Raw genomic sequence first — 25,975 nt, 5'->3', positions numbered from 1 at the left:
CTGCCTCTCTCCTCCCTTCATTCCTTCCCTTCTGTGCTGTTTTTGGCTGTGTTCCTCCTGTTAATCATGGCTGGAAACAAGCAGGGTTTCACCTGCAGCTCTGGCAGTGTTGCCAAGTGGTTGCAAGCCACATTTATCCTCACAACAAAGGATGGAATCTCTCCCTGAAACCGACCCAAACTCTCACAGCAGCAGCAGAGTGAAAGTCTCAGTGCTGTAACACCAAGAGAGAAGGTCCCAGAACACTTGTCCACATGTTCCAATGCAGCTCAGCATCCAGCCCTGCTCCCTTCCCAAGCCTCCCATGAGCCAGAATTCCTGCATCGATGTGGAGCATCCTTAGTGCAGCTGTGCCTCTGGGCTGTCAGGCATTAACTCTGGCCCAGGTCATGGTCACTGGGCATAGGAAGAGCCTTTGTGGATCTGAGCCAAAGACATTTCAAGGCAAAATAAAAATAGGACACCTCTCTTGCCCCCTCAGTAAAAAGCTCTGAAGGTTTCTATAAAAATGTGAAGCAAAAACAGCAGAGGAACTTTCTGTAGTGAGTGCAGCTGTGGCCATTGAGCTGTCACTGCCCACTGCTCTGATGTACTGGATGGATGTGTTCTCCTGTTGCTCAGATTTTGTATTTGCAGTAATTGTTATTTACATACAAAATGCTTCATTGACCACCCACACCACCTGGCTCAGCCTGTGCCCCATTATTTCTCGAGGCTGATGTGCTCACAGGTGCAGCATGAGAGGCCACCCTGCCCTCAGGGAGGACAGAGCATGGACAAGAATCACAGCTGCAAGGAGCTGGGCCCCAGGGCAGCAGCCTTGAGGTGCTCAGTGTGTCTGAAAATGTTTGATTTAAAGCACAGCAACCACGTGGATGCTTCCCAAGATCCTGTTCGAGTGGAAGCACAGAGCTGTCACCAGCATCAGGGTGCTGAGGGGTTCCTGCCATAGTCCCTGGACCAGGTTTGCCACTGAAAAATCAGAAATTGCTCTGAGCTGCCACCTGCAAAGAGCCACAGCAGCTCTTTAATCTGTGGATCACTAAGATCTGCAGGACTGTTTGCATTCCTCACATCACAATTATAACAGATTAGTTCAAACATCTTCAGAAATCCCAAAACCAGCATAAATAAATGAAACTGAAGTCAACATAGGCCTAATTAATTAATTTATCAGTGCCAGGCTGCTAATTAATGTCACACTTGACTGCAGCACGGGAAGAAATCAACCAGCCACTCACAATGAGCATTTGACAGCCTTGTAGATATTGAAATGCCACCTACACAGCCAGGAGTGATCCAAATTCTTCATCCTTCATCCTCTTCCTCAGCCAGGAGGATGTTTGTGAGCTGCTCCTCAGTCACAGCCAGTTCCTGGCAGGCTCCCATGGCCTGGCTGAGGTAGACAGCCAGGATGTGTTTGCACTGCAAAGTTAGCAGGAGCAGGGCTGGAATGTCAGCTCTGTCTGCACCAGGAATCCATCCTGGCCCAAATGTGTTCAGTGAGGAGCTCAGCCCTCCCAGGAACCTCCCAGTGGTTCCCTCCTGGCACAGGTGGTGCTGAGTGTCCCCAGTTCTGCCACCAGGACAGTGCCATGCAGGGATCTGGCACACAGATCCTGGCTCCTGCACCCTCCCCACCACTGCTGGCCACCAAAATCCCTCCCTGCACCCAAAATCTGGGGCACTCAGAGGCCAATGACACAGTGGGTCAGGCTCAGCCTGCCTGGCCAACTCCACACAATTGGAAATTTTGGGTTCAAGGAGCAGGGCAGAGCTTTGTCCCCTCTCCCCATGCCAGCCCCAGGCTGAGGCTCAGAACTCACCAGGAGACTCTCATTCTTCTGCAACACAGAAAAGCCAAAGGCAGGGCATGTGCAGAAATGGCAGGAGCTGTAGCAGGTGTAGAGCTTGCCTGAGCTTCCAAGGACCTGAAACAGAGGCAGATGAGGAGTCAGAGGCAGGACTCACTCTCATTTCTCTGACTCAGGCTGGTCTGCACTGACCCAGTAGTGAGGGGGAGATGTACAGTACAGAAGTGTCCCCAAACACTTGAAGCTCCTCAGTTTCTCCTGGTCTCTGCGAGCTTCTCCCCTGCAGGTGAGGGCTCTGTACCTGTGCCTGCAGCCCCAGGGACTGTCTGCTCCTAAGGGCCCAAAGGGGCGGTGGCACCACCCCCTGAGCTCCCCTGGAGAGCCAGCCCCTCCTGTGAGCTCCCTCCGGAGGTGGAAATGACAAAGACTTTTGTCACACACAGCCCAGGTGTGAGCCCAGAGCAGCAGGAGAGCAGCACTGAGCCCTTGCAGGGAGGCCTCTCCTCTCCCAACCACTGAAGGCTGCTCTGCTCTCAAAACCAGCTGCAGCTACTGGAATCCAGATCTGCCTGAATAAACAAAGCTGAAGTCTCCAGCGAAGCCTCCCTGCTCCATCCCAGCTTTGGGAACAGCACTGCCTGCTTTTCCCACATGCTGTTCCCTGCAAGGCTGGTACTGAGGCACCAGGGTGAGCAAACAGGTGAGGAAAGCACTTTTTTCCAGCATGGAGCAACCTGTGAGCTGCTGGAGCTGACTGCAGGATGCAGGAAAGCCAGCCTATGAATTATTATTTCTCTTTTGGTCTTTTCAAGACTGGAAAATAGCTTTTAGGAAACTGCTTTAAGGGCCCAGCCCATGGGAAGGAAAGGATCTGCAGGAGCAGAACACAACTTGCACAGGGCCCAGGGCTCTGAGGGTACATCCCAGCCCTGTCCCACCCCAGCCCTCTCCATTCTGGCTGGGTTTGGGGCACACACATCCCTAAATCCAAAGACAAACACAAAAAGTGAAAAGGCAGTGGAGCTCTGCAGAGTGCTGCTCCCCTCCAGGACATCCCTGGCATTCCAAGCCCCTGCAGAGGAACACTGTCCCTCACTGTCCAAAGCTGCATTTCCCAGGGGAGCCTTCCCCTGTCCCCTGGAGCTCTCCCTGCACCCTCTGCCCAGCAGGGAACATCCAGGAGTTTGGGCTCTCCCACAGAAGTGCCAATTGCTCAAAGACCCCCTCACTCCCAGCAGATCCAGGATACAAAACTCACATTCCCATTTTACAAAACTCACATTCCCATCTCAGAGTAAACCACTTATTTTCCCAGTCTGGCCTTTACCCTGGGCCCTCCTTTTACTGCAGGCTGAGTTTGTTTCACTTGTGATAAGTTTGTTTTCCTGTAGCCCCTTTGATTGTTTTTTCCAAGATGAAGTATTCTGATGGTGCCTTCCCTTCAGAAGTGTTTTCCTTTGGGGAGGGGGGGAAGCCACAGCCAGACAGTGCCAGATTTGGGCTGAGCTCAGCGTTCCCCCATCCTGACCTACATGGCAAGAACACCTAATAAGGCAAAATCTAAAATCCAAAAACTGGGAGAAAAAGGTGCCTCTGTTCTTGGCCAGCTGAGCCCAGCCAGGCACTGGGGTGCTCCCCTGGCTCTGAGGTGACATTTCCTTCTGCTATCCTCATCCCTGGGCCTCCATGAGGAAAAATCCTCCTGGAGGTGTCCCTGCCATGGTGTGGGGGCACAGGAGGGTCAGCAGAGGCACCAGCACATGGACAGACAGGCAGACAGACAGGCAGCACCACAGCCTGTGCCAGGGCCTGCTGCTCAAACCCTTCACCAACAGTTCCAGGAAATGAATGAAAAAAGACATCATAAAAAAGAAGAAGCCAATGGAAGTGCAGGATGTGAGCAGTGCAAGTGCCAGCTGGCAGGGCTGAAGCTCTGCCCTGCTTCACTGCCACAGCTCAGCATTTCTGCCACCTGGGCAGAGCTGAAGGGTGCCCCAAATGCTGCCAGGTCAACACTGCCACATCCAGCTCCACCATCAGCCAGACCCACCTTCCCTGAGCAGGTAGGATTTACCCCTGAGCTCAGCATCATCCCAGCTCTGGGGATGATTCCAGCTCTGAGCACTCAGCTCTTGGACACTCCATCAGTGCTACTCCTCTGTTAAACAGCAAGGGCATTGAGAGACAAATCACAGCTTTCATTTGACTGAGGGCTCTTTCTTCTCCCATCTCAGCTCCTGAGGCCAAGAGCTGCCTACACTACAGGGCCTGTCTGAGCAGAGCCTTCCTCCCCTGAAGCAGGACCTGAGATGTGCTGGGTGATATGGAATTATCACCAGCTCAGATTTGGCTATAATGATCCAAAGGAGTTTCACAACAGAACCAACCTCATGGCCTCAAAGAGTTCTCCAGAGCCAGCTGCAAGTGGAAGCACCACCTCACATTCCAGCTCAACCACATCTGGGTGCAAATGGCAGGGCTGACTTTGTGAGGGATAATTAACAGGGATGATTGTGCAGTGACCATGGGTGCCCCTCTCCCCAGGAGCACAGCTGGGGACATTTCCACACATTCCTACAGCACACAGGAATGAAGAGCCAGTGACTCCAGTGCAGTGTCCCACCCAGGCCTTCAGTTTCTATGACCCCAGATGTGTTCCTGTCACTGCTCCAGCCCCAGGATAGACTCTGCTCTTTGTTTCTGCATCTCAGACAGCTGTGATGAGGGAGAATTTCACAATGGCACCAGCTTCACACCCCCAGAGAGAATATCTCTTCAGATTCCTCTGTTAATGAACTCATCAGTGTGGCCTTAATCAGCAATCAAGCTCCACTGAAGAGGAATGCACACACAGGAACCTCCTCCCTGAAGGTTTGTTCTGCATTAACTCCCTGACTCTCCTGTCCAGGGGTTTCTTCTCCACAGGGAAACCAGGGGTTTCCTCTTCCTGTAGAGGCAGGAGAGCAGTTCTGACACTTGTTCCTTTTCAGTGTGCACCAATTGAGCCCATTATTAATATCAGTAGATTATTAATTGATGCCCAGCAAAGCTCTGCCTTAGCCTGCAGGGCCTGACAAAGCTCTGCAAAGGAGAACATGACCATTCTCTGCCCAGTGGCATTTTTAGACAAGCAGGAGTAAAAAAGGGAAAGCCTTTGAGCATTCAATTAATCAGCAAGGCAGCTGCTGTCTAAGGGTGCTGGAAGCTTCCTAGGCTTTACCAAACACCCACAGGCAAGCCCTCAGCTGGAATCCAAGGCTGTTCTCGAGCCCTGGGTATGATTCATGTCCCTCTGGAGGGGCCTGTGGCCTCTTCATGGCCCCAGAAGTGATAAAGGCTCCATGTGCAAACCGAGCAGTGCAAGCTCTGAACACGTGAGAAGGGTTTGTGCCATCAGCCAGGCCTGACTTCACAGCCCTTTTCTCACCCTACATAACCCCAAAGCAGAAAAGGTCCTTTGCAGAGGGGATACTTGGAAATGTTCCTCTCAGGTGCTACAGCAGTGAGCAAAGACATTCCTCCTTCTCTGGTGTGTGAAAAGCACAGAGCCAGGCCCAGCCCTGGAGGGGCTGTGCTGCCTGAGAGGTTGGGAGTGCTGAGGAGAAGGAATTGGTGTTTCTTGACCAAAATCTTTTGGGCACAGGGTGCCAGTGCTCAGCCAGGCACAGCTCTGAGCCATGGGCTGGATGCAGTTGGTCAGTGGCTCACAGCATGGACAGATTGTCCCAAAAGAGATGCCACCAGTGCTGGGGACTACAGAACAAGGAACTGAACAGCACAGAAAGGTGGGAACAAAGTGTTCATGGCTCCTCTTCTCACCTCACTCCCACCCTGTGCTGCAATTGATCTCAGGGCTGAGGTGAGCTCTTCTCCCCAAAATGCCATTTCCTGGAGATGTTTCTATGATTCACAGCCTTGGCTACACTGAACCAGAATGAAACCCACGGGTTTGGCCTGCACTGCTTCCTCCCAGGTAGCAGAGATCAAGAGGGGAAAGAAACACAGTGATGGCAGATAACACTGAGTTGTGTACAACTGGTCAAGAGGAAGAACTTCCTTTGCTGGATAGGATGAGAGTAATAAAGCAAAATTAGCAATCCCTGGAAAACTTCCTCCTGACTGTGATGCCCACAAACACATAAATTGTCTCTGGCTGGCTGGGAGCCACAATGAAAATGGTTCTGAACCTTGCTGCTCTCCAGTGTCACCTCAGGAGTTTGTAAAACTCTGGTGTCCTCTCTGTGTTTATCCATGCTCTGCAAGTCAGGAAAACACTGTCTCAGATGCCAGCTGGAAACCATCAGAAAGCAAGAGCAAAGAGAAGCATGTACCTGGTAGAGAGTCCTTCCACTGGGGGACCTGACCCGGGTGACAGAACGCTGATCCACCAAATCCAGAGCTGGGACTGCAGATGGGCCAAAAATGAACTTCAGCCTGGAAGAGAAATGTCTCTAGTTAGGTCACAGCAAACAAAGGAGACCACCTGGCTCTGTGGAGCCCAGAAGGTGCCCATTGCAAAAGTATGACATTTTTCCTTGCTGCAGTAACCGAAAATGTCCCATGAGCACAGAGGCACAAACAGGGATTTCAGTGGAGCACAGGGAGCCAGACTTGGCAATGCTCAGGGCAAAAGGGGCTCCTGCTCTGGGACACCTCAACTGCACAGCCAGGCTGTCCTGGGTGTGCTGCCCTGCACTGATCAGCTGGTCCTGAACCCCACCTCCAGGCATGGAGCACACACCTCCTTGGACAAAGGGGAGTGCAAGGATGATCCAGAGCTCCTGGAGCAACAGGAACTGGAGCTCCTTCCTCATCCCTTGGAAATCAGTTCAAATCCTGGGGAAGGAGTGAGTAATTTTGTAGTGATCATATCTCCTACATCCCAGTCACAACTGAGGCATAAATTATCCTTTCTCTACCCACCAAACTGCATCAGGAGGAAGGTGGAGAACATCAGGGAGTTACTCAAGACACTCCACTGCACATGGAGACACCAGACAGCATCAGTTTTACATCTGTGTCCCAGCTAGGAGCAGGGCTCAGGGACAGCCAAGTTGTTCCAGATAATCACCCAGGGGCAGCACTGCCTGATGTCCCTGCACTTTCCCTAAAACCCCTTTCCCTTTCAGGCAGGACATGTGCAGGGATGCACAGCACTTATGGATGAGGGAATGCCTGGGATGGGGACCACTGCACATCCCAAAGGGGGATTTTATCTCCTGCTGCTGCTGTGCAGGGCTATAGGATCAGGTGTGTGTTAAATATGGACATCTGCACCTTCAGCTTATTGTCCAGACAACTCATGGGCTTTAAAGTCATTCTAGACCAGTAAACCCAGCTGCTCTGAGTGTTTCCAAAGAGCTCAGGGGCAACTCAGTTAACTTTACAGACCTTTCACCCGCTGAGAAAAATCTGTGTAGTCTAGATTGGTTCCAAGGGTAAACAACAAGGAAATCAGCAGTGATGAAGAGATAGCACCAAACACAGGAGACAAGAGAAAGGGGAAAGTTTCCAAGTCCAGGGAGGATAGAGCAAGGCAGAGCCCCAGCAGGGCTGAGTCAAGCTCACAGATAAGCAGCCAAGCAGACAGACAGATTCCAGGAAGACCAAAACTTGCACAAACTCAAGGCAAGAAGGGCTGGCTCCATCTGAGGCTGTGAGGAGGTGGGTGGGGAACACTTAACGTAAGACATTCCTTAATGATTAGGTTTGGGACTATAAGGGGCTGAGTTCAGTCAGTTTCAGGAACTCTTTTCAAATTTAGGGAATTCTTTTCTTGTGTATATAATTTCATCAGTTCAACAGGAAATGCCCACAGGAAATTCAAGGACTTTGGAGATTTGGAAGAGATTGAGAAATTAAATACTTCTGAGCTGCTGGATGCAGGGAATTGATGGAAATCTGGCTGCCAAGAGTTACCACCCAACCATTATTAAACTTAACAAGGGAATTTCTTTTCTCCTCTTTTCCATTCTGAGGAGAAGGAAACAAAATGTTTTAAATCTAATCCCATGTTTCAAAGGCCACTGTGGTCCCAGGAGAGGGAGGCAGCACACCTTCCACAGGTGTTGGGTCAGATAACTTTAACACAAAGGCATTAAGGCCTGGAGGTTCCTGGTGATCTCATCCCCTGGCAGGCAGCAGCACAAGGTTAAAGATGAATCTGGAAAGTCTCTTTCACTGTGACAATGCCTTTTCTCTACCTTCAACACCAACTGGTGAGGGCTGAAGTTGTGAAACTTGGATCCCTTGGATCACTGCTGGGAATGACTCAAGTATTCACAAGGGTGACAAAGCTGACCTGAGACTGCCCCTAAAGAGAAGAGAACTCTCAATCTCCAAGTTAACATGCAGGGTGATGATAAGGACACTTCTCCCTCTCCATCACAGGTGCCCATGAGTCAAACAGCAGAGAGCTCAGGGTGCTCACAGAGGCAGGAAGGCAGAGGGATGAATCACCCTGGAACACAACCCACTCCCACAGCAAACTCCTTCCAGACCTGAGGCTGGACTCAGAGCTCAGGTTAAATATCCTGGGTTTAAATTACAGCAAGTCATCACAGGAGATGCAGTGATACAGAGATAATTTTGTGAATTTCTGGGAAAAAAACCTTGAGAACCTTCATTTGCACTACCACCAAAGCCACCAGGATTTTTGTGTTTCAGGAGCACTTGGTCAAGCACAGGGGAAAACCATGATGAGAGCTGACCACCAACTATCCTTCAGCAGGACACTGGGGCAGGAACTGAAGCAGAAGACACTCACCCCAGCAGCAGCTCATCAGGGACTGCAACAGAAAGAAAAGGAAACATGATTTTGTAGAACTTCACATCACAGGAGGGTCATTGTCCCCCCAGGGCACCCCCAGAGGCCACACAGGACTGCAGAGCTCCCAACATCCTCTCTAGCCACCAGAAAAGCAACAAGCAGCAGTGAAATGATCCATGATGGCAGTGCTGAGGCACTTACCATGTGCCTTATCTATGTACTTATCAAGCACAGCGATCACAACCATAAGGATTAATTTTAAAAAGAAATGGAGAAGCCCAAATGTACTTTCTTTTATGACATCCTACTTTTAAAAAAGGCAGGAGACCTCAGCATCTTACTCTGTCACTTTAAGAAGCTGGTTAAAAATATATATATTCTTTTCCCTGAAACTCTCCTGGCATGAGATGAGAACTCTGGCATCACAACTTTAAAAATGTTGTTCTCTTCCAGCACAGTCTTGCAGGGCGCCACTGGTTTATGGCTTTTCATACAGCCCACTGAAACATTGTGTCTTCCTTTATTGGAACTTCTTGTTAAAATGGAAAGTTACACTCAAGCAAACTGTGTTTGTTGTAGCTGACAGCTCAGGCTCTGCCTGTCCACCCTGATCTTTCTGTGATCACCCAGGGGACACAGTGTACTCTGTCTCCATATCCCACTGGAAGATCTGGAGCTTTGACTTTAAAATCATTTTTTTCCGACAATTCAAAATACTCTCCATGACTTGCACTGTTGGTTTGATTTTCCCAGATTTATTTGAATTTAACTCTGCAAAGGGATCAATCATTTGTCTCTACAGCTCTGTCTCAATGTGTGCTTTAGTACCACTCTGCTGCTTTAAGGAGGACATCTTTAAAGGGATGTGAACTTTTTTTTTTTTTTTTTTTTTTTTTTTTTTTTTTTTTTTGCTTAGTTTACAACAGGATTTATAAAGCTCTTTTAAAAGCAGTCACATGTAGATTTTGGATCTACTCTAACCTGACAGGAGCCATAGGTGCAAGTGTGCCAAAAAGCTGTCACTGGGGTCACTCTGACAGTTTAGACATGAACTTTCTGCCTATTCCTCACTCCCACACAGTGCTTAAGACAGATTTATCTGAATCCTTATTTGTTTGAGTTTCGTGCAGTTAAAAATATTCCTTCAGCGGACACTTTCCTTGGGAAGAGCTACTCTGTGCAGTAAACACAAACATTAATATTCTCTTAGCACAGATCCAGCAAAGGTAATTGTTCTTAACTAGCTGCTGGAATTGGCCAGGATTTCACTGCTGGCTTGAGCTCCTTTCACTGAAGCTCTGGGAAGTTGTTCCTCGCCCTGGGATCACCAGCACACTCCCTCTGCCGGTCAGTCAGGCCACGGCTTTGGGGAATTTCCCTTTCCAACTCCAGTGCTGGGATTGGTGAGTCTGTAGAACCAGCAGTGCAGGACTCCTGCCCGGAGGCATTAATGTATCATCCCTCAGGTGTCACCATGAGCACCAGAAGCAGCATTACCTCTCACATTCAAAAAAAAGAGTCCAAACTGGTGTGATTTTTGAATTTGACTTGGGATCCTTCACATACCCTGTGAGGTCTCCTGAAAAGCCTTTTTGATCTCCTTCAAGAGCTCTTCTGCCACTGCTGGCAAGGTGCTCCTGTCCATCCCACTGGCACGGGATCATCCCTGGAAAGGAGACAGGACAGGAGACAGGGGGAAATCTTTAGGGTCACCCCGGATACTGAGCATCGGGAGGGGTGAGCAGGGCACTCCATCCCAACCCAGAGCCAGGACAAGGAACCGCGCCCTCAGCAACTTTTAAAATGTTTTTCACACGTTCTGGGAACACAGGATTCCTCCCAAACACGCGGGTCTGTCTGAGATGCCCCCACACAAACACAGGTCCCGTGGAAGGAGGGCAGGAGATGCCCCTCGTGTCCAGGTGGCACCTCCTGGGCATCAGTTCCACGAGCAGAGCTCGGAGCAGCCGCGTCCTCTCTGTGGGTATTTACACACGGCTGAGGCTCCCTGTCTGCCGCCCCGGCTCCCTCAGCCTTTCCTGGGTGACGCTCCAGCCCTTTCCCCATCTTTGTCCCTCTTCCCCATTTTTGTCCCTCACGGTGACGCTCCAGCCCCTTCCTATTTGTCCCTCACGGTGACGCTCCAGCCCCTTCCTATTTGTCCCTCACGGTGACGCTCCGGGCCCTTCCCCATCTCTGTCCCCGCTCGGTGTCCCGAGGAGCCCGGCACGCACCGGCCGCTGCGGGCGCTGCTCACCGGGGCGGGCAGAGGGCGGGACCCGCTCCCGGCGCCGCTCCCGGTGCTGTTCCCACGGGAGCAGGGCCCGATCCCGAACCAGCTCCAGGTCCAGCTCCAGGTCCGGGTCCGGGTGTGACGTCACGGCACCGCCCCGTGCCCGCGGTGACGTCACACGCCCTTAAAGGGCCCGCTGGCGATGGCGGCGGTGGCGGCGGCGCTGCCGCGGGCCCTGTCCCGGCTGTGTCCCCGGCGCTGCCCCGCCCGGCCCCGGCCCGCCTGGACGGGGGGACACCGCGGACACCGCAGGGACAGCGGCTCCGGCCCGGCGGGGCCGGCGCGGGCGCGATGGGCACGGCCGGCCGGAGCTGCTCTGGCCTTCCTGGGAGGTGAGAGGGGCGGCGGGCACCGCGCAGCGCGCAGCCGGCAGCGGGCACCCACCGCGCTGTCCCCGCAGGGCTCTCCCTGTTCCCGCGGGACGCCGAGGAGGACGGCGAGGACGCCATCGTCGTGCTGCTGAAGAGAGCCAAGGTGCGGTGCGGGCGGTGCGGGAGCGGTGCAGGCGGTGCGGTGCGGGCGGTGCAGAGCGAGTGGAGCGGTGCGGGCGGTGCGGTGCGGGCGGTGCAGAGCGAGTGGAGCGGTGCGGGCAGTGCGGGCGGTGCAGAGCGAGTGGAGCGGTGCGGGCGGTGCTGAGCGAGTGGAGCGGTGCGGGCGGTGCGGGAGCGGTGCGGGCGGTGCAGAGCGAGTGGAGCGGTGCGGGCAGTGCGGGAGGTGCTGAGCGAGTGGAGCGGTGCGGGCGGTGCGGGAGCGGTGCGGGGGCGGTGCGGGCGGTGCGGGAGCGGTGCGGGCGGTGCAGAGCGAGTGGAGCGGTGCGGGCGGTGCAGAGCGAGTGGAGCGGTGCGGGCGGTGCTGAGCGAGTGGAGCGGTGCGGGCGGTGCGGGAGCGGTGCGGGCGGTGCAGAGCGAGTGGAGCGGTGCGGGCGGTGCAGAGCGAGTGGAGCGGTGCGGGCAGTGCAGAGCGAGTGGAGCGGTGCGGGCGGTGCAGAGCGAGTGGAGCGGTGCGGGCGGTGCGGTGCGGGCGGTGCAGAGCGGTGCGGGCGGTGCGGGGCCCCGCGCTGACCCGGGCCGCTGCCCCGCAGCTCAGCGTCATGAAGGGGGAGCTGGCCCAGGCCGAGCAGCTCCTGCACCAGGCCCTGCGCCGGGCGCACCAGCAGGACAACAGGCAGGCCATCATCTACACCTACAGCATGGTGAGCAGCCGGCCTGGGGCGAAGCGGGGACGGCTGGAGGGAGAAGCAGCGGCTGAGGCTTGGCATTGCTGTGGTGGAGCTTGAGCACTGTCTGTCTCTTCCAGATGGGGAACGTGGCTTACATGCAGGGACAGCTGGACAATGTGAGTGACTCTGGTTATTCCCTCTGAGTTTGTAGAGGTTGACATCTTGTGCATGGTCTCAGAGGTGTGAGGTGCTGGCAGAACTCAGAGATGTCCCAGTGCAAAGCAGAATGATCCGACTCAGGGCTGCAGTCCCGTGAGCACACCAGGTTAAGAAGGATGCTCTCACAATTAAATTTTGATCTCCAACACAGTGTGCAAGGGAAGGAATACTTCTTAGTGTGAAATGCTGCAGTTGAGCACAGATGGCTGCTCCAAGGAGAATCTGGGAAAGCTCTGAGCCCTGGGTAAAGGTCTGGCTGCTGCAGCAGTGCTCAAGGAGAAACTGAAAGGATTCCACTGGTTCAGTGTCACTGGGCTCTGGTCAGCCTTTCACTTCTAACTGGTCTTGGTGTAGTGTAAATGCAACAAAGTTGAGGCAGGTCCCTCTACGTGGTTTGCTTCTGTTTTGTTTTAAAAGCCATCAGTCCTCAGTATCCTATTCGAAATTCTCATTTCAGGCAGAAAAGCTCTACAAAGCAACTATGAGCTATATGCTTGCAGGGGACACAAAGGAGGTATGTTCTGAGACAGGCTCCCGGTGGTGCCCTTGTCTTTACCTTATTTCTTGTGCTGTAATGCCTCTTACTGGAAATTGGCAATACCATAATGGATGGCAGCACTGGAGGCAACAAGATGGAGATTTTTCAGGTCTAAAGTCTTTGACAAAGTAATGTTTCTGTTGGGGAGGTACAAGAAGAGTAACAGTTGTGTGGTGTGTCCTCCTGGCAGGATGACAACGCCATCCTTGAGATGTCCCTCAAGCTGGCCAGTATCTATGCCGCTCAGAAACAGTGAGTTCCCAGCTAGAGGTGCCATCTGCTTTCATCTCAGCTTTGCAGTGGTGGTGGGGTGGCCAAGCAGAGGCTCTTTAATGAGGGATCCTTCAGGGATAGGAGCTTTGCTTTGCACTTTGCAGGCACAAATTAGCTGTAGCTGGATACCAGTTCTGCATCCTGACCTTAGAGGAGAAGATTGCCAAGCAGAAGGACTTGCCTGAGGATGTATTATCAGGTGGGCAACCTTGTCTGCCAAAGGCTTCTCATCTTTTCTCCATTTACCTGGCCTTGATGTTGTTTCTGTCTTGCCTAAGCACCCTCTTCAAGTCAATCCATTGTCTCCACACTGCCTGAGTTTCCTGCTCTGGTGGGATGGAGATTCATGCTGGATCCTGTGGCAGTGATCACTTCACTCCTCTCTGTTTGCAGCTGAAGAAAAGGCCAACACCCAGCTCCTGCTTGGGATGAGCCTGGACTCCTACGCTCGCTACCTGCTGAACATCAACGAGCTCCCAGCAGCACAAAAAATGTATGAGAAGGCTCTGCAGATATCAAAAGATGTTCAGGGAGAGACTCATCCACAGGTGATTTGTACAGCAGTAGCTGGACTCTAGGGGAGGAAAGGCTGATCTCTAGGGAATGAGGCAGCCTTGGAGCAGCTCTGCTGCCATCAGACCTGAGGCTGTTTTCCTGCCAGGAAGGACGAGCATGCAAACACAGAAACACAGGACACTTCCTTACTGAATGAATGTGCTGCTTCTGCTGCCCCAGACTGCTCCACAAGCTTCTCTTTTCCCTCCTGGTGCAGAGTGTGGTGCTGATGAATGACCTGGCCACGGTGCTGGACGCTCAGGGACGCTATGAGGAGGCACACACCTACAGCAGGAGGGCAGCAGAGCTGGCAAGGGACACTCAGCACCCCGAGGAGCACATGGTGCTCAATAACCTGGCAGCAATCCTGATGCACAAAGGTCAGTGAATAAATGCCCAGCCTGTCACTGAGCTTGTGCTGACTGCAGAGATCTGGATCTGTATTATAGGGCTGAACTGCAGTGCTGGTTTGGGGTTGTTAGTTTTAGTTTTAGCAGTTTAAGCTTTCACAAACTGAATTTAGCCTGACCCAAAAGGTTGCCAGGGGATCTTGTTTCCCATGTCCTTTGTGTCCAGTAACTTTTCCAAAAGGACAGAAGACATGCATGAGATTTGTTTCTATGACATTTTAGTGCTGAAGCAGCACCAGATCCCATCAGCACTGCTGCTCTCCAGCTCTCAGAGTTGGCAAGCTAGCAGGATGTTTTCTGAGCCTCCCTAGATCTTGATGTGTTCCAAGTAGTCCTTGTCCTTTGCATGTGATCAGTGTCAGGAGGGGGCTCTGAAAATGGGGGATGGACCTGGGTAGCCAAGCCTCTTTTCCCTCTTACTGCAGAGGATTTCCTGCAAGCAAAACAAGTGTACAAAGAAGCTCTCAAGCAGGCACAGCAGAAGGGAGATGCTGCTTCTGTCCAGCATATCCAGGAGGAACTAGCCGAGCTGGCCAAGAGGAGAAAGGGCTCCAAGTAAGTTTGGCCACAGGGTCCAACCTTGAGGTGGCTGAAGGCAGCAAGGGTTGGTCAGCCCAGGCAGCCTGGGAGCAGCTTGGTGCCATTCTCCAGAGGAACAGCAATGAGGAGTTTCAGGACTGCTTAAGAGGAAGGGCTGCCACTGCCTAACAGCCCAAAATAAACGTGTGAAATCTTAACTGTGTGAATTTGTGGTGTAGTCTGTGGTTTAACTGACCTACTGTGCTAAGTGATTTAATTTTGGCTGCCTTAGTGCAAGTCTGGCCTGGTATTAATACTATTTTGCTACTCCTGCCTGCCCACAGAAGTTTTCAGGTTCAAAACTTGGCTGTCCTAGAGCAAGTCTTGAAAAGGAACAGGCAGGAGTTGTTGACATTTCACTCTTTACATGTTGCACAGCACAACAGGGGCTATACTTTTATCAGTGCTGCACTTCAGCTGTGTTTGAACTTAAGCAGAGCATTTCCCATGTACCTGCCCTGCCACAGAGCTGTAGCTCCCTGCTCTGACAGGTTGCCTGAAGATCAAGTGCATTCTTCATTTAGCATCCAAAGATAGAACTTGTCCTCTCAGAGGAGGGGTGAGACTGTTACCACACAGAGCTGCTGTCAGAAATAAAACACTTGGCTCCAGTGGAGAGCACACTGAGTGCCAGAGCTGTCCTTCTCTCTTGGATAGGTCAGTGCTTGAGTGCTGAGGTTTCCTGTTGGAAAAGATGCTGTGTACAAACCCAGCTTCATGTGAATCAAGTAAGAACAGCTGCTTTGGACAACAGAATTTCTCAGTTCTGCCCTGCCAGGAACCCTGATGTTAAAGAAAAAGGAGAATTAAACCAGATATTACCAAATCCATATTTAGTTAGGATAGAACTAATTCTGTCACTATCCAAGCACAATTTTAACCTCACAGTTTTAAGAACTGCAGCTGGTTGGTACAACCCTCAGTGTAATGACATCATTAATAATTTACTTACAGTAGCAGCTTCATCTCTGAACTTTGAGCTAAGAGGAGGTGGCACACAGGTTTTCTAGAGCAGAAAACTTCAGTCACATACAGAGCTTTGTCCTCAGCAAGCTAGGAAGCAAAAATAGGGCTGTACTAACAGAAAGGCTCTGGCACATTAGAGCCAACCTTCCCTGAAGTGCTGGTTGGGGGTTTGAAGTAGCAGAGCTTGGAGGGCAGCAGTGTTACCTGGGAACCCTGCAGCACCCTGGGAGCAAGGTCTTGCCTGATGCTGCAAAACAAAAGGGAGACACAGGAAAAGCAAGTGGAGAACTGATCCCCTTTATTGATTGGTCTGAATCCAGAAGTCACTGTCTAGTGAAGACATTGTGTGGAAATTATGATGCATGGGTTTTTCAAGTCTTAAATGATTTCATATCAGAATCACGAACCATATCAAGATGAAAGCATTGTGAAAGCGCTGATCAGAAATCAGGTAAAAATTTGTAGTAAACTACACTTTGTAAACATGACTTACAAACACCTTCCTGTTTGAAACAGGCAGATGTAATTCCATACTTGAAGATTACTGGAATTGTGGTAAACCCTAACTTAGGCTCTGGAGAGGTTTTTACACTGGAGAAGTTAAAACTCGGATAACAAACAAAAAAAAAGCAGCAACATTTTATGTGCAAATGCCACTCAAACTGTATCTTAGGAGATTGTGACTATTCTACTTTGGAGTTCTTGCTGCTGCTGCAGCAGTAACATGAAGCTTTGCAATGAACATGCTATACTTACTGTACAGGTAGCAAAGACATTTGTCTGTACATGCCTCTTTCACATTGTATTTGTTACACTAAGAAAGTGAGAACAAGTGAGTTTAAGAATGGACCTTAACTCTCCACTCCAAATTTAAATCTACAAAAAGGGCAGATGAACTCGTTTTCCAGTATATGTTGCTGTGGGAACCAAAAAAGAAAGTTAAAATAAGAGCACAGGTCTACAAACAGGATGAAAAAACTTCACTGCTTCAAGCCAGAAGGGTAAAGGAGGGGAGGATGAGAGAAATCTTTCTCAGAGAAAGATTGCAAGGAGGTTTAAGACTGCCAACGGATCTATTCTGATGCAGTGTTTAAAAAAAGTAGCAAAATAGTTCTGTATTTTCAAGTGTCAAGTTTCCAAATGAGTTCCTTTGGAATTTTGTTTCCCACACTTGGGACAAAAAGGCTTTCTTTACAGGACTGAAAATAAATTTGCTATTGATAAATAGTTCTGTGCTTCTTCCTGTTTGTAAGTGGACCATCCCAGTCCGTGGGATGCAGAGCTCACACGTGTGACTCAGGGTTACACACTGCATTACACTTGCATACAACGCAACACAAACACCGCGGCAAAACCCAAAGTAGTTTTCACTGGAAAATAACTCCAAGGCAAAGACCCTGTTGATCAATGAGATGCAAAAGCAGTTTGGAATCTGACAGACCACGCCACCCCCCAGCTCAGTGCTATCTGTGAATCAGTCCTACCCCAGAAGATTTGAATTCACTTCCTGAGGTCAGTGCAGCATTAAATGAAGATGCTTTTGGAGATGGATGTCAGGACACCCTGTGACATCACTGCCCAGATGGATGTATACATGAGCTACAAGCATACCATAGCAAGCACTGGTAGATGAATGATTAAGGAGACTCTCCTAGTACCATATACAATTTAAAAATAAAAATCACCCTAACAAGTATTGCACACTTCAGGAGTTAAGCCAAGCATTTGTAAGGACTTCCACCAAAAGCTTGCTTACAGGGACAGGGACTGGGACGCAGACTTCAAAATAATTATTACATAAAGATTTTAAAATCAGATTGGAGGAAGGTAAAAATCACAGTACCTATTTCAAACTGGTTGTAACAGAAGCCAAGTAGTTGACTCGTGCATTGCTCAATTATTCTAAAAAAGCACTTTGTTTTATTTAAACTTGGGATGTGGAGATTTTTCTTCTTAAAGGATTTATCAACCCACCCAGAGCCTCTGTTCAGAAAAGCCATTTGCTGTGGTTAAATATGACAGAAAAATTTAGTAGCCTGTTTTGACTGCATACAATGCAGAAACAGAGAACACTAAGAATAGGCTTTTAGGGCACAGTTAAAATTCCCAGTGTGCATAACAGTGAGGTATGCCTCCAGAAGCTGTTCTTTTTTTGTTTCTTTAACCTTTTAAAAATGAACCATAACATACCCATGCAATAATATTACTGCAGTGTTGCTAAATAAAACCAACTGCACCAAAAATTTACAATGTGGCAGAATTTCAAATTCCAAAGAAATATATCATCTTATTCCAGCAGACTGGAGTTATGTTAATGTACAGAATTCACTAAGGGGTCAGTCTTAAAAATCAACATTTTCACAAGAGCTTGAACACCACTGAGAAAGTGTGTCTAGGGAAAAAAAAATTATATAAAAGCACAATGCCTGCAGGAAGTGGCACGGCATTAAGTGGGCAATGATGGTTGGGAGGCTGGGGTTCTGGTTAGGCTAGGCTGAGGGAGGCTAGGGTTATGAAGAGTATTCTACACTGGAGAAAATGCTTAAAAAAAATTACAAAATGACCCCCAAAGTTTAGGCAATGATTTGAACATAAGTACACCAGATACTATAGCAAGGGAAAAAACACTGCAAAAAGTACTCTCTATTTACAGAAGAATGATTTAAAAGACATTATGGTTTTCTTTACAAATAGATGTAGAGCAGGAATAGTCCACATTTTTAAAAACTCTTTACATATTTATCTTTAGTAAGTCAACCTTCTCGACCACAATCCTCCAACACACAGCCTGTGCAGAAGGCATTTCATGGACTCTCCAGCAATTCTTCATTGTGTGGCCCTTGCTCTCTTGGAAAGTCTCTGGGCACAAGTCAAAAATAGATTTCTTTTTTTGACCCGCAAATTAAAAAAAAATAATAATCTGCATAGTTCAGTCATCACTGTCAGACAGAGTCTCATATTGTGCTGAAAGCAGTGGTGCAGGCTCTCGCTCCCAGATCCTGTTCTGTGGGTGAGTGGTTGCTTGGCTCATGGATGGGGGGGCACAGGTGATGGAGGTTGGGGGGGTGCTGCTCAGCATCCTCATGGTCAGAGGGTTGTATGGAAACTGGGTGGAACCTGCATCAAAAGGCAAAAAACACAAGCTGTTCTGAGAGATCTGTGTTGGCTTGGGTTGTGACAATTAGCAGAAAATCCATTGCAGAAAACCCGCACGTGCTGGGACCTTCTGGCCAATATCTGAGTTCCAGTATAACACCTGAGCTCTGCAAACACCTCTGAAAGAAGCCCATTCCTCACCTGTTGATGAAGGCCTGTCTTCCCAGGCCCACACTGGAGTCTGTCTGTGGTAGTCCCCTTCTGAATGTACAGATGAGACAGAAGAAGGTCTTTCAGTTCCCAAATATCCCTGCCCAGGAATCGGAGACTTTGACTTCCTACTGTTCGATTTGCCAATGATCTTCTGCTTGCTGACTGCCCCACCTGGCAACAGAAGGGACAGGTTTCACTAACCACATTTTAGCCTCTGTGTGTTTGTTGCTAGAAATTATCAGGTAGCACTGAGAAGCTTCAGGTATCCAACACACCCTGTTCTCCTTTTCAGTGCTGTTGGAAAAACCAGGATGATAAATGCAAACACCACCTCTGCCAATTACAGAGGAAAGGCAGTGATTTTCAGTGATACCAGCTTATTCAAACCCTTGATTAGTTTATTTCCTTTGAGGCCCTGGGATATTTGGGAGGTGCAATACCTGAATTTGGAGATGGATTGGCTTCTTCCCTGCGTGGCTCGTTACTCGCCGGTACCGCGGCGCCGGAGCCGCCCGGAGCCACCGCCAGAGGCTGGGACATGACGACCCCGTGCTCCTCACTCTTGTCATCAAAGTTCCCCATCAGTGCTTTCCTAATAATGTCTTCCAGACCCAGATTACTGGCAGGATCTGCAAAGGAGTGACCCCTAGAACTGACTGCACCTGGGAGAGAAAACACAGGGAAAGGTGGGAAGGGAGGCAAAAGTCTATCTCAGAATAATTAAAAAGGAGGGTGGGGAAAGATTTGGTCATTTTGCTTTTCCTTATGGTGCAGGAAACAAGTTCTCATATACTATATTAGCTTTTAAATTTGCAACATTTTCCTCTTTTACTGACACTCCAAAGAGTATAAATTTAAGACATTACATTTTTCTGGAACATATGTTGTTTCTTTTATTGAAGAACTTACCTGAGGTAGTGACTGCTGGCAAATTGAATATTTCAGTCCCTGGCTGAGCAGTTGCTGCAATTAAAACACAACATTTCACTGAATTTTTCAGTACTGATGATCACTAAATGATCAGCAGTAGCCCTACTGCACAAGAAAAAAGCAAAAATATAGTTCTAGTATCATATTCCACCATGTCAATGTTCATTACTGGAACTATATTAAAATGCTGTTTAAAAGACATAATCATAAGGGCCAATAAAATACAAACCATTTAGCTTCAAGACACCTTTCCAAATAGGAAAATGTGTAGCACTGTTATACAGCAAATTACAAACACAGTTAATTAGAATAGTATCAGGTTTTAATAACTCTGTCATTAATTATGTGGTTTTCATCTCTTAAGTGTTAAAATGATGTGACAATCCTACATACAACAGCATAAAAAAATCTAACCTTCTAGTTCTATGGTCATAAAATATTACATGTGTTTTATATCCATAGATTTATATTAATTTGTATTATTTGACCATATTTAGATCAGGACATCTGCAGGTGGAAATCACAAAGCTTAAGCTGGAAAAATTGAGTGAAAAGGGAAGTCCTGCATACCCATGTCAGAGTCACCTCCACCAGATGAGTTCAGCTTTCGAAATATCTCCTGTTTCTTGGATTTTACCATTGGTGAAGTGTTCTCAAGTTTGGTGAAAAACGAAGGCAGGTAACTGATACTGCCTGGAGAGCGAGAGTCAGTCCTGCCAAGACCAACACGTGTCAAAGAGACAGAACTTGTAAAATGCACATTTCAATCTACCCAAAAGCAATCAGGCAGAAATCACTAACAGTCATATGAACACTGGGGGGCTCAATAATAACTGAGTTTGCTTAAGCAGCAGCAATATGACAAATAAGCTTGAATTCAAAAAACCAAATGACTTGTACACCAATTAAAAATAATCTAAAAATGAAGTAAAAAATAATCAATGTTTTCTAGCCCAAGATCCTTACATTTCTAAAAAGTCCAATATCCCCTGCCATGTTCCTGAAAATCCCTTTGCATCTACCCAACATCCATCATGGACTGTAACAGCTCTGCAGCCACTGCAGAGTGAAAAACCCCAAGAAAATCAGAACCAGTTTCACCATCACGAGCCTTAGGTAAGTACTTTGGGTGCTCTTCCTTCCTCAGCAGGACAAATACAGCAGCACCCACTGCAGTGTGCATCTCCCACAGGTTTGCAGACACCAGCAGTGCCAGGGACCCTGTGAAGGTCCTGTGCATTTTTCTGGTGCAGATCTGACAGACTGGGACAGGGCTGCCTGATCCATGGACACCCCAGCTTCACTCCTCCTGGAAGCTCCTTAGCCCAGTGGTATTTCAAATGATTAACTGCTCCAGCACCATGAATGCTGCAAGTCTGGGTTCCTTCCCTCTCCACCAGGACAGTATCCAGGAATCCAACCAGCCAGAAGATTGAAAGATTTAATAAAAATTGTGACTTTTCTCAAAACTCATTCAGTTTTACAGAACTGGCAACCACGAGGAGTTTCACTCTAACATTCTCTCAGATGTGACATAGAACACTCTGCTTGCACCAAGAAACTTAAGACAGGGCACCAACATGTGACCTCTCCCTCAGCCTTCCCAAAGCCCCTCCCAAACAGCAAGTTTTGGATGTTAGTGCAGAAGGATTGACAGTGATTAATAACTTGCCTGTGGCACCAGAAGAAAGTCTCTTGAACTGCTCTTAATAAAAACACTGTTTTCAGCACAAAGATTCAGAATTGTGTTTTCAAAAGTCAGTTTTGCACTTACCTCTGTTCAGTAGGCTCAGTTCTTTGGGAAAGCAAAAGAACATTTTCCTGTTTCTCATGTACAACCGGGACCTGAGGTGGCGAGATTGGCTCGTAGGGCTCTGAGGGGACGTGACTCCTCTCTGGAGATTTTCCAGGCCTACATCCATGATTCAGAGACAGATAATTACTCTCAATGCATGCACAGCAGTAGTTAACTCACGTAATTTTCCAGTTCCTACATAACTGCTCATGTATAGTTATATGTTACATGCTTTACTAAGCTTGATCTTAAAAAGATGATTATGCATTGTCCACAACAACTGTGATAATTTTTAAGTTATTAAATGTTTCCAGCTCTCTAAAGACTGGAAAATAAGAGAAGTAGCAAAGGGAAAACTGTTATAAGTTATGGAACCAAGCAATTGGCAAAACAGTAGGAGACAGACTTTGCCTAAAAATAAGACCAAAAGACACCTTTACTTACAATCTACACCAAGATTACTGCACTACTTTATATCAGTATAACATCTGGGCATCAATTAAACTTGCAGTCAGACTGAAGCCATGCATTACCTTCCCCTGGCCTTGTCAGAGAGGTTCTCAGGGGACACCCTGGCCCCTGGCCGCTGGTGGTGCACGGGCTGTGGCTGCGCCTCGGGGCTGTAGCGGTTCGAGCTCTTGGCCCGGCCAGAAACAGGCGCTGGAGCAGGGGTGGAATTCTGGAATGTAGTGGTGGGAGGCTGCAAAGAGGCCTGAGAAGCTGCTTGGTTTCTAGCAAAGTCTTGTGTGATAATTTGCTGGATGTCACCAAAAGAAATAGAAAAGAGATCTTGGTTAGACATTGGCCACAGTGTAGGCGTTCATGAACTAGACGAGCCTGATGGCAACAAATGAGGTTATAAATTCAGATACAATATTTAGTAATGCTCTCAGATAAAAGCCATAATTATAAAACCTACACAGATGTGATCAGCAAGGGTGATGAGCCGATGGGTCCTGGGCACATGTGCCATCCCTTCTGCCTGGGAGGAGGGAGGTGGAGGTTGCTGGGGTGAGGGGGGCTCCTGTTGTGTCCTGTAGCGGTGAATGGGGCCCTCGTATGGCCTGCTGGGGTCAGCTGGTTGGAAAAAAAAGGTCACTCTGATAAGCTTCAAGGTTTGAAATTTCTGTGCTCACAAATCTAAAAAAGGTAACTGTGAGAGTATTTCCACATGCAGATGAACTTACTCTCTGCCTGGCTTGGTTTGGGTGTCTCCTGTTGATAGGGCTGTAGCTTTTCTTGAGCAGGTACAGGTGAATTTGCAGGGCTGATCACCTCAATGGCATCTCCAGGAGCTTCATACCGGTGTGAGGACACTGAATATCAAACAAAGGTTGTTGAATACAATGTAAATATGGCAGAAAAATTTTGTTGCCTATACTTAGCAACACCACTGCTTCCAGTAAAATGGAGCCAGTGAATAGAAGTCAAAGAACACTGTTGCTTTCTCATGATAACCGTGGTGGTACAAATACTTCCATGAAACAGTGTTTCAACATAAAAAAAGTAATTTTTGGTTTCCTGACTTCTGATAGGGTTACTCTTATGACACTGCATTCATGCTGTAGCGTGGAATCTGAATAAAGCAAACAACCTCTGATTTTGCAAGAGTCACTATATGTGAAAACTGTATTTGTCAATCAAGTGTTTCTGCTTTGCAGAGCTGAATATTTTATCATTAAACATCCGAATCATTTCACATCATTTCCCTAAAAGGCTAAGACAGACAGCAAAGAAGTAGAGAGTTACTAAGATACGTACAACTACTGGAAGAATCTGAACTTTGAGAGCCCCTATCTCGAGCATCCTTGTCTGAAGCAATCTGGCGAGTGATGATCACATCTATGAAGTTAGCAGCAGTAATTGTGGTCTTTCCTCGAGTTCTCAGCTCTTCCTCATACCTGGATTTAGGAGGAGGTCCTTTCTCTTTACCAGCCTCTGAATAGACTACTGATGAAGTCTGTCCCTGGGACTTGCCACCAGAGTAATTTGCAGATGTATAGGGGCACTGCACAGGCCTCTTTTCTACCTCCAGGGTTTTCTGCTCCATCTGCTGCTGGTCAGTCACCACAGCTGACCGGCGTCCCATGTTCTCTTCTATCCTGGTTCCTTCATGCTTGTTCTCCTTTGCTTTGGCAACTTCCATCTGAGGAGCAGAGGCTGCAGCATCCACCAGTGCTGCCAGGGCATCAGCAGCAGTGTTGTAACGGGAAGCTGGCAAGCCTTGAGTGATCGAGGGAGCTCCAGGGGTGAGCTGCCTGTGGGCAAACATTGAATAGACTCAATTACATCTCATGGAAAGAACTAGAGCCATGAATACAATAAAGCAAAGCTTTTCTCTTTCTTGATACTAATTTCTACCCAAAATGCATTGATGAAAATGCTCTGATAAATCCAAGAGCAATCATATAGAGAAATATCCTTAACCCTAAATGCACCTTTTAATAAGCTCAAATATTAGAACAGATATCTGTGCCATATTAACTTCTAAAACATACATGATACGTAGCTGAGCAGCAGGATCCAAAGGTGTGATTACACTTGTCCCATTGGTTCCTTGGAAAATACTTGGCCTTTGCTGCAGAATGTTTTCCTGGCTTCTGACAGAGGGGGATGGGGACCGGACATATCCGTGACTGCCGGGTCTGCCAGGCTGCTCTGCACCTGCAGGACACAGAGTGGGGGGAACAAACAAAAATAAATTATTACTCTTACAACAGCAGCACTATAAATCAATGCTGGCTCCTCCACATCCCTTCCCAGCTGTCTCCATCCCTCTGGATGTGATGGTATTATTAAAGATTTAAATCTGTTCACAATGCTCTAAATAACATGCAAGCTGTGCCAATGACAATTGAGATTCTCCTCTTTAGGTGCAATGTTGCTTTGAGAGAAAGTTGAAGAAGTTGCAGAAGCTGCAATTATGACCAGAACTGCTCAGCAACAGGAACCTGCCTGAAGTGCAGAGTAAAATCAAACTGTAAATGGTATTTGCTAACAGTGACTGCATTAAATGAGCAGGTACAGTGTACAGGCCAAGTGATGCAAGTGTATCCATGTCCCCTCACCTGGTCGGAGATAGAGCTCAGCAGGGACTGAGGTGATTCTCTCCCTCTCACGTTCTCGTTCTCTTTCCCGCTCTCGTTCACGTTCCCTCTCCCTTTCCCGTTCCTTCTCCCTTTCCCTTTCCCGTTCCCTTTCAGCACTTGCTGCTGCAGAAGCTGCCAGGTGTGTGGGGTGTCCTGCAAGGTCCACAAGGTAAAATGAAGGAGCAAAAAAATGTACTTAAGCAAAGCATGATAATGTAAACACTTGCCTATGTATTTTGCACTTACAGCAATATTTCCCAAATCCCAAATTTTAATTCCACTCAAGACTATCCACTTAGTTAGGAAGAAAAAAGCTTAACATACAGTGACAGTGGAAGGCTCAAAAGCCCTTCACTAAAGTGGCTGCAATACAGTTAGAAACTACACAGCTTATAGACTCCAATTCCACCCTTCAACATATGTAAAATAGGGTTAGTGAATTATAATCAAATTACTACCAATAAAGACCTGACATAATGAGGCAAATTCAGAATTTGACAGTGCTTCTACTGTAACTACACAGGACATCATCAAAACCCCTTTGCTATTCAAGTGAGAGGTGCATGCAAAAAGCATCTCCTGAGAAAACATCAAAACATGGCATTAATGAAAGCTGAATAAAGATGGTCAATTATCTCAGCATGTCAGACAATTAGAGGCATCACCAAGCCATGTGAGCTCTTACCTGGTGACAGAGAAGCAGGGTTGTAAGGCCTGGGAGGGAAGGTAAGCTGGGTGCCAGGGATATATGTGATTCTCTCCATGGGTGGGGTGCTCGTTCCTCCAGGATGAGGCACTAAGATAGTGGGGGCCATATTGTTCAGGTCAATAATTCCTGTCAGGAGATGATACGTGTGAGAATGGCCACTCCAGGACATGGTCTACATAGCAATGAATGTTTGGTGGAGAAAATACAAAAATAAGGCAAGTGCAGAGGTATATTCCAGCTGGTTATACTCCCTTAGATCTAGCAATCAGCAATTTAGGAACATATCAAGTCAGAATTTGCATTTGTAGCACTCCCTTTAATTGCCCTTTGGAGAAATGCACTTCACCTCTACTCAAAAATCCATCTTTTAGCAATCTAGGGTATTACCCAAAAAATAAAACAATCAGCATTCTTATCAAAAACATTACATTCCTGGCTGTTGCTTTTACATTCTTTTTGAAGAAGTTACCATTTTGATATAATTCTCTTTTCTTAAGTTTGATGGTGAGCTAAATATGGTTCTGATCATCAATGTAAATGAGCAGAAAACAATCTGGCTTTTGAACAC

General features: G+C 48.2%; 3 protein-coding genes across 4 annotated transcripts in view; 1 reads left to right on the top strand and 2 right to left on the bottom strand.

Moving 5' to 3' along the window:
* Positions 1-1,152: 1,152 nt before the first annotated feature.
* Positions 1,153-11,070, bottom strand: ZSWIM7 (zinc finger SWIM-type containing 7). 2 transcript variants are annotated; one of them, XM_056506699.1, is made up of 6 exons: positions 10,818-11,070; positions 10,150-10,249; positions 8,581-8,602; positions 6,146-6,248; positions 1,827-1,931; positions 1,153-1,425 (listed from the first exon to the last, which is right to left on the bottom strand). In XM_056506699.1, exons 2-6 carry the CDS (start codon positions 10,226-10,228, stop codon positions 1,309-1,311), a joined length of 426 nt encoding a protein of 141 aa, XP_056362674.1. In that variant the 5' UTR covers positions 10,229-10,249; positions 10,818-11,070; the 3' UTR covers positions 1,153-1,308. The 2 variants fall into 2 exon arrangements, with proteins under 2 accessions (XP_056362674.1, XP_056362673.1); XM_056506698.1 differs by having other exon boundaries at positions 10,841-10,992.
* Positions 10,982-14,767, top strand: TTC19 (tetratricopeptide repeat domain 19). Its single transcript, XM_056506696.1, has 10 exons — positions 10,982-11,208; positions 11,277-11,350; positions 11,958-12,068; positions 12,173-12,211; positions 12,712-12,768; positions 12,983-13,044; positions 13,170-13,264; positions 13,459-13,613; positions 13,838-14,000; positions 14,456-14,767. Exons 1-10 carry the CDS (start codon positions 11,019-11,021, stop codon positions 14,587-14,589), a joined length of 1,080 nt encoding a protein of 359 aa, XP_056362671.1. The 5' UTR covers positions 10,982-11,018; the 3' UTR covers positions 14,590-14,767.
* Positions 14,768-17,468: 2,701 nt separating this feature from the next.
* Positions 17,469-25,975, bottom strand: part of NCOR1 (nuclear receptor corepressor 1) — a 28,945-nt gene continuing 20,438 nt past the window's right edge. Inside the window, exons 25-37 of the mRNA XM_056507006.1 lie at positions 25,384-25,533; positions 24,678-24,851; positions 24,108-24,273; positions 23,371-23,867; positions 22,797-22,925; positions 22,529-22,686; positions 22,143-22,366; positions 21,589-21,726; positions 20,385-20,527; positions 19,794-19,847; positions 19,325-19,546; positions 18,873-19,055; positions 17,469-18,692 (exon numbers count right to left, since the gene is read on the bottom strand). Coding sequence (XP_056362981.1) covers positions 18,505-18,692; positions 18,873-19,055; positions 19,325-19,546; positions 19,794-19,847; positions 20,385-20,527; positions 21,589-21,726; positions 22,143-22,366; positions 22,529-22,686; positions 22,797-22,925; positions 23,371-23,867; positions 24,108-24,273; positions 24,678-24,851; positions 25,384-25,533 — 2,426 coding nt within the window. The 3' untranslated portion in view covers positions 17,469-18,504. The remainder of the gene's footprint in view (positions 18,693-18,872; positions 19,056-19,324; positions 19,547-19,793; positions 19,848-20,384; positions 20,528-21,588; positions 21,727-22,142; positions 22,367-22,528; positions 22,687-22,796; positions 22,926-23,370; positions 23,868-24,107; positions 24,274-24,677; positions 24,852-25,383; positions 25,534-25,975) is intronic.

Source organism: Oenanthe melanoleuca, chromosome 19 (genome assembly GCF_029582105.1).
Source record: "Oenanthe melanoleuca isolate GR-GAL-2019-014 chromosome 19, OMel1.0, whole genome shotgun sequence".
NCBI lineage: Eukaryota > Metazoa > Chordata > Aves > Passeriformes > Muscicapidae > Oenanthe > Oenanthe melanoleuca.
The sequence above is the reverse complement of the archived record's forward strand: the minus strand, read 5'-3'. Positions and strand labels throughout refer to the sequence as shown.

Excerpts from the sequence above, each read along its gene's own strand:
- ZSWIM7 (XM_056506699.1), bottom strand. The coding sequence starts at position 10,228 with ATGGACAGGAGCACCTTGCCAGCAGTGGCAGAAGAGCTCTTGAAGGAG. Across the intron at positions 8,603-10,149 it reads TTTTCAGGAGACCTCACAGG|TCCCTGATGAGCTGCTGCTG; the intron begins GTATGTGAAGGA and ends TTTCTGTTGCAG. Across the intron at positions 1,426-1,826 it reads AGAAGAATGAGAGTCTCCTG|TGCAAACACATCCTGGCTGT; the intron begins GTGAGTTCTGAG and ends CTAACTTTGCAG.
- TTC19 (XM_056506696.1), top strand. The coding sequence starts at position 11,019 with ATGGCGGCGGTGGCGGCGGCGCTGCCGCGGGCCCTGTCCCGGCTGTGT. Across the intron at positions 12,212-12,711 it reads TGCAGGGACAGCTGGACAAT|GCAGAAAAGCTCTACAAAGC; the intron begins GTGAGTGACTCT and ends TTCTCATTTCAG. Across the intron at positions 13,265-13,458 it reads GCCTGAGGATGTATTATCAG|CTGAAGAAAAGGCCAACACC; the intron begins GTGGGCAACCTT and ends CTCTGTTTGCAG.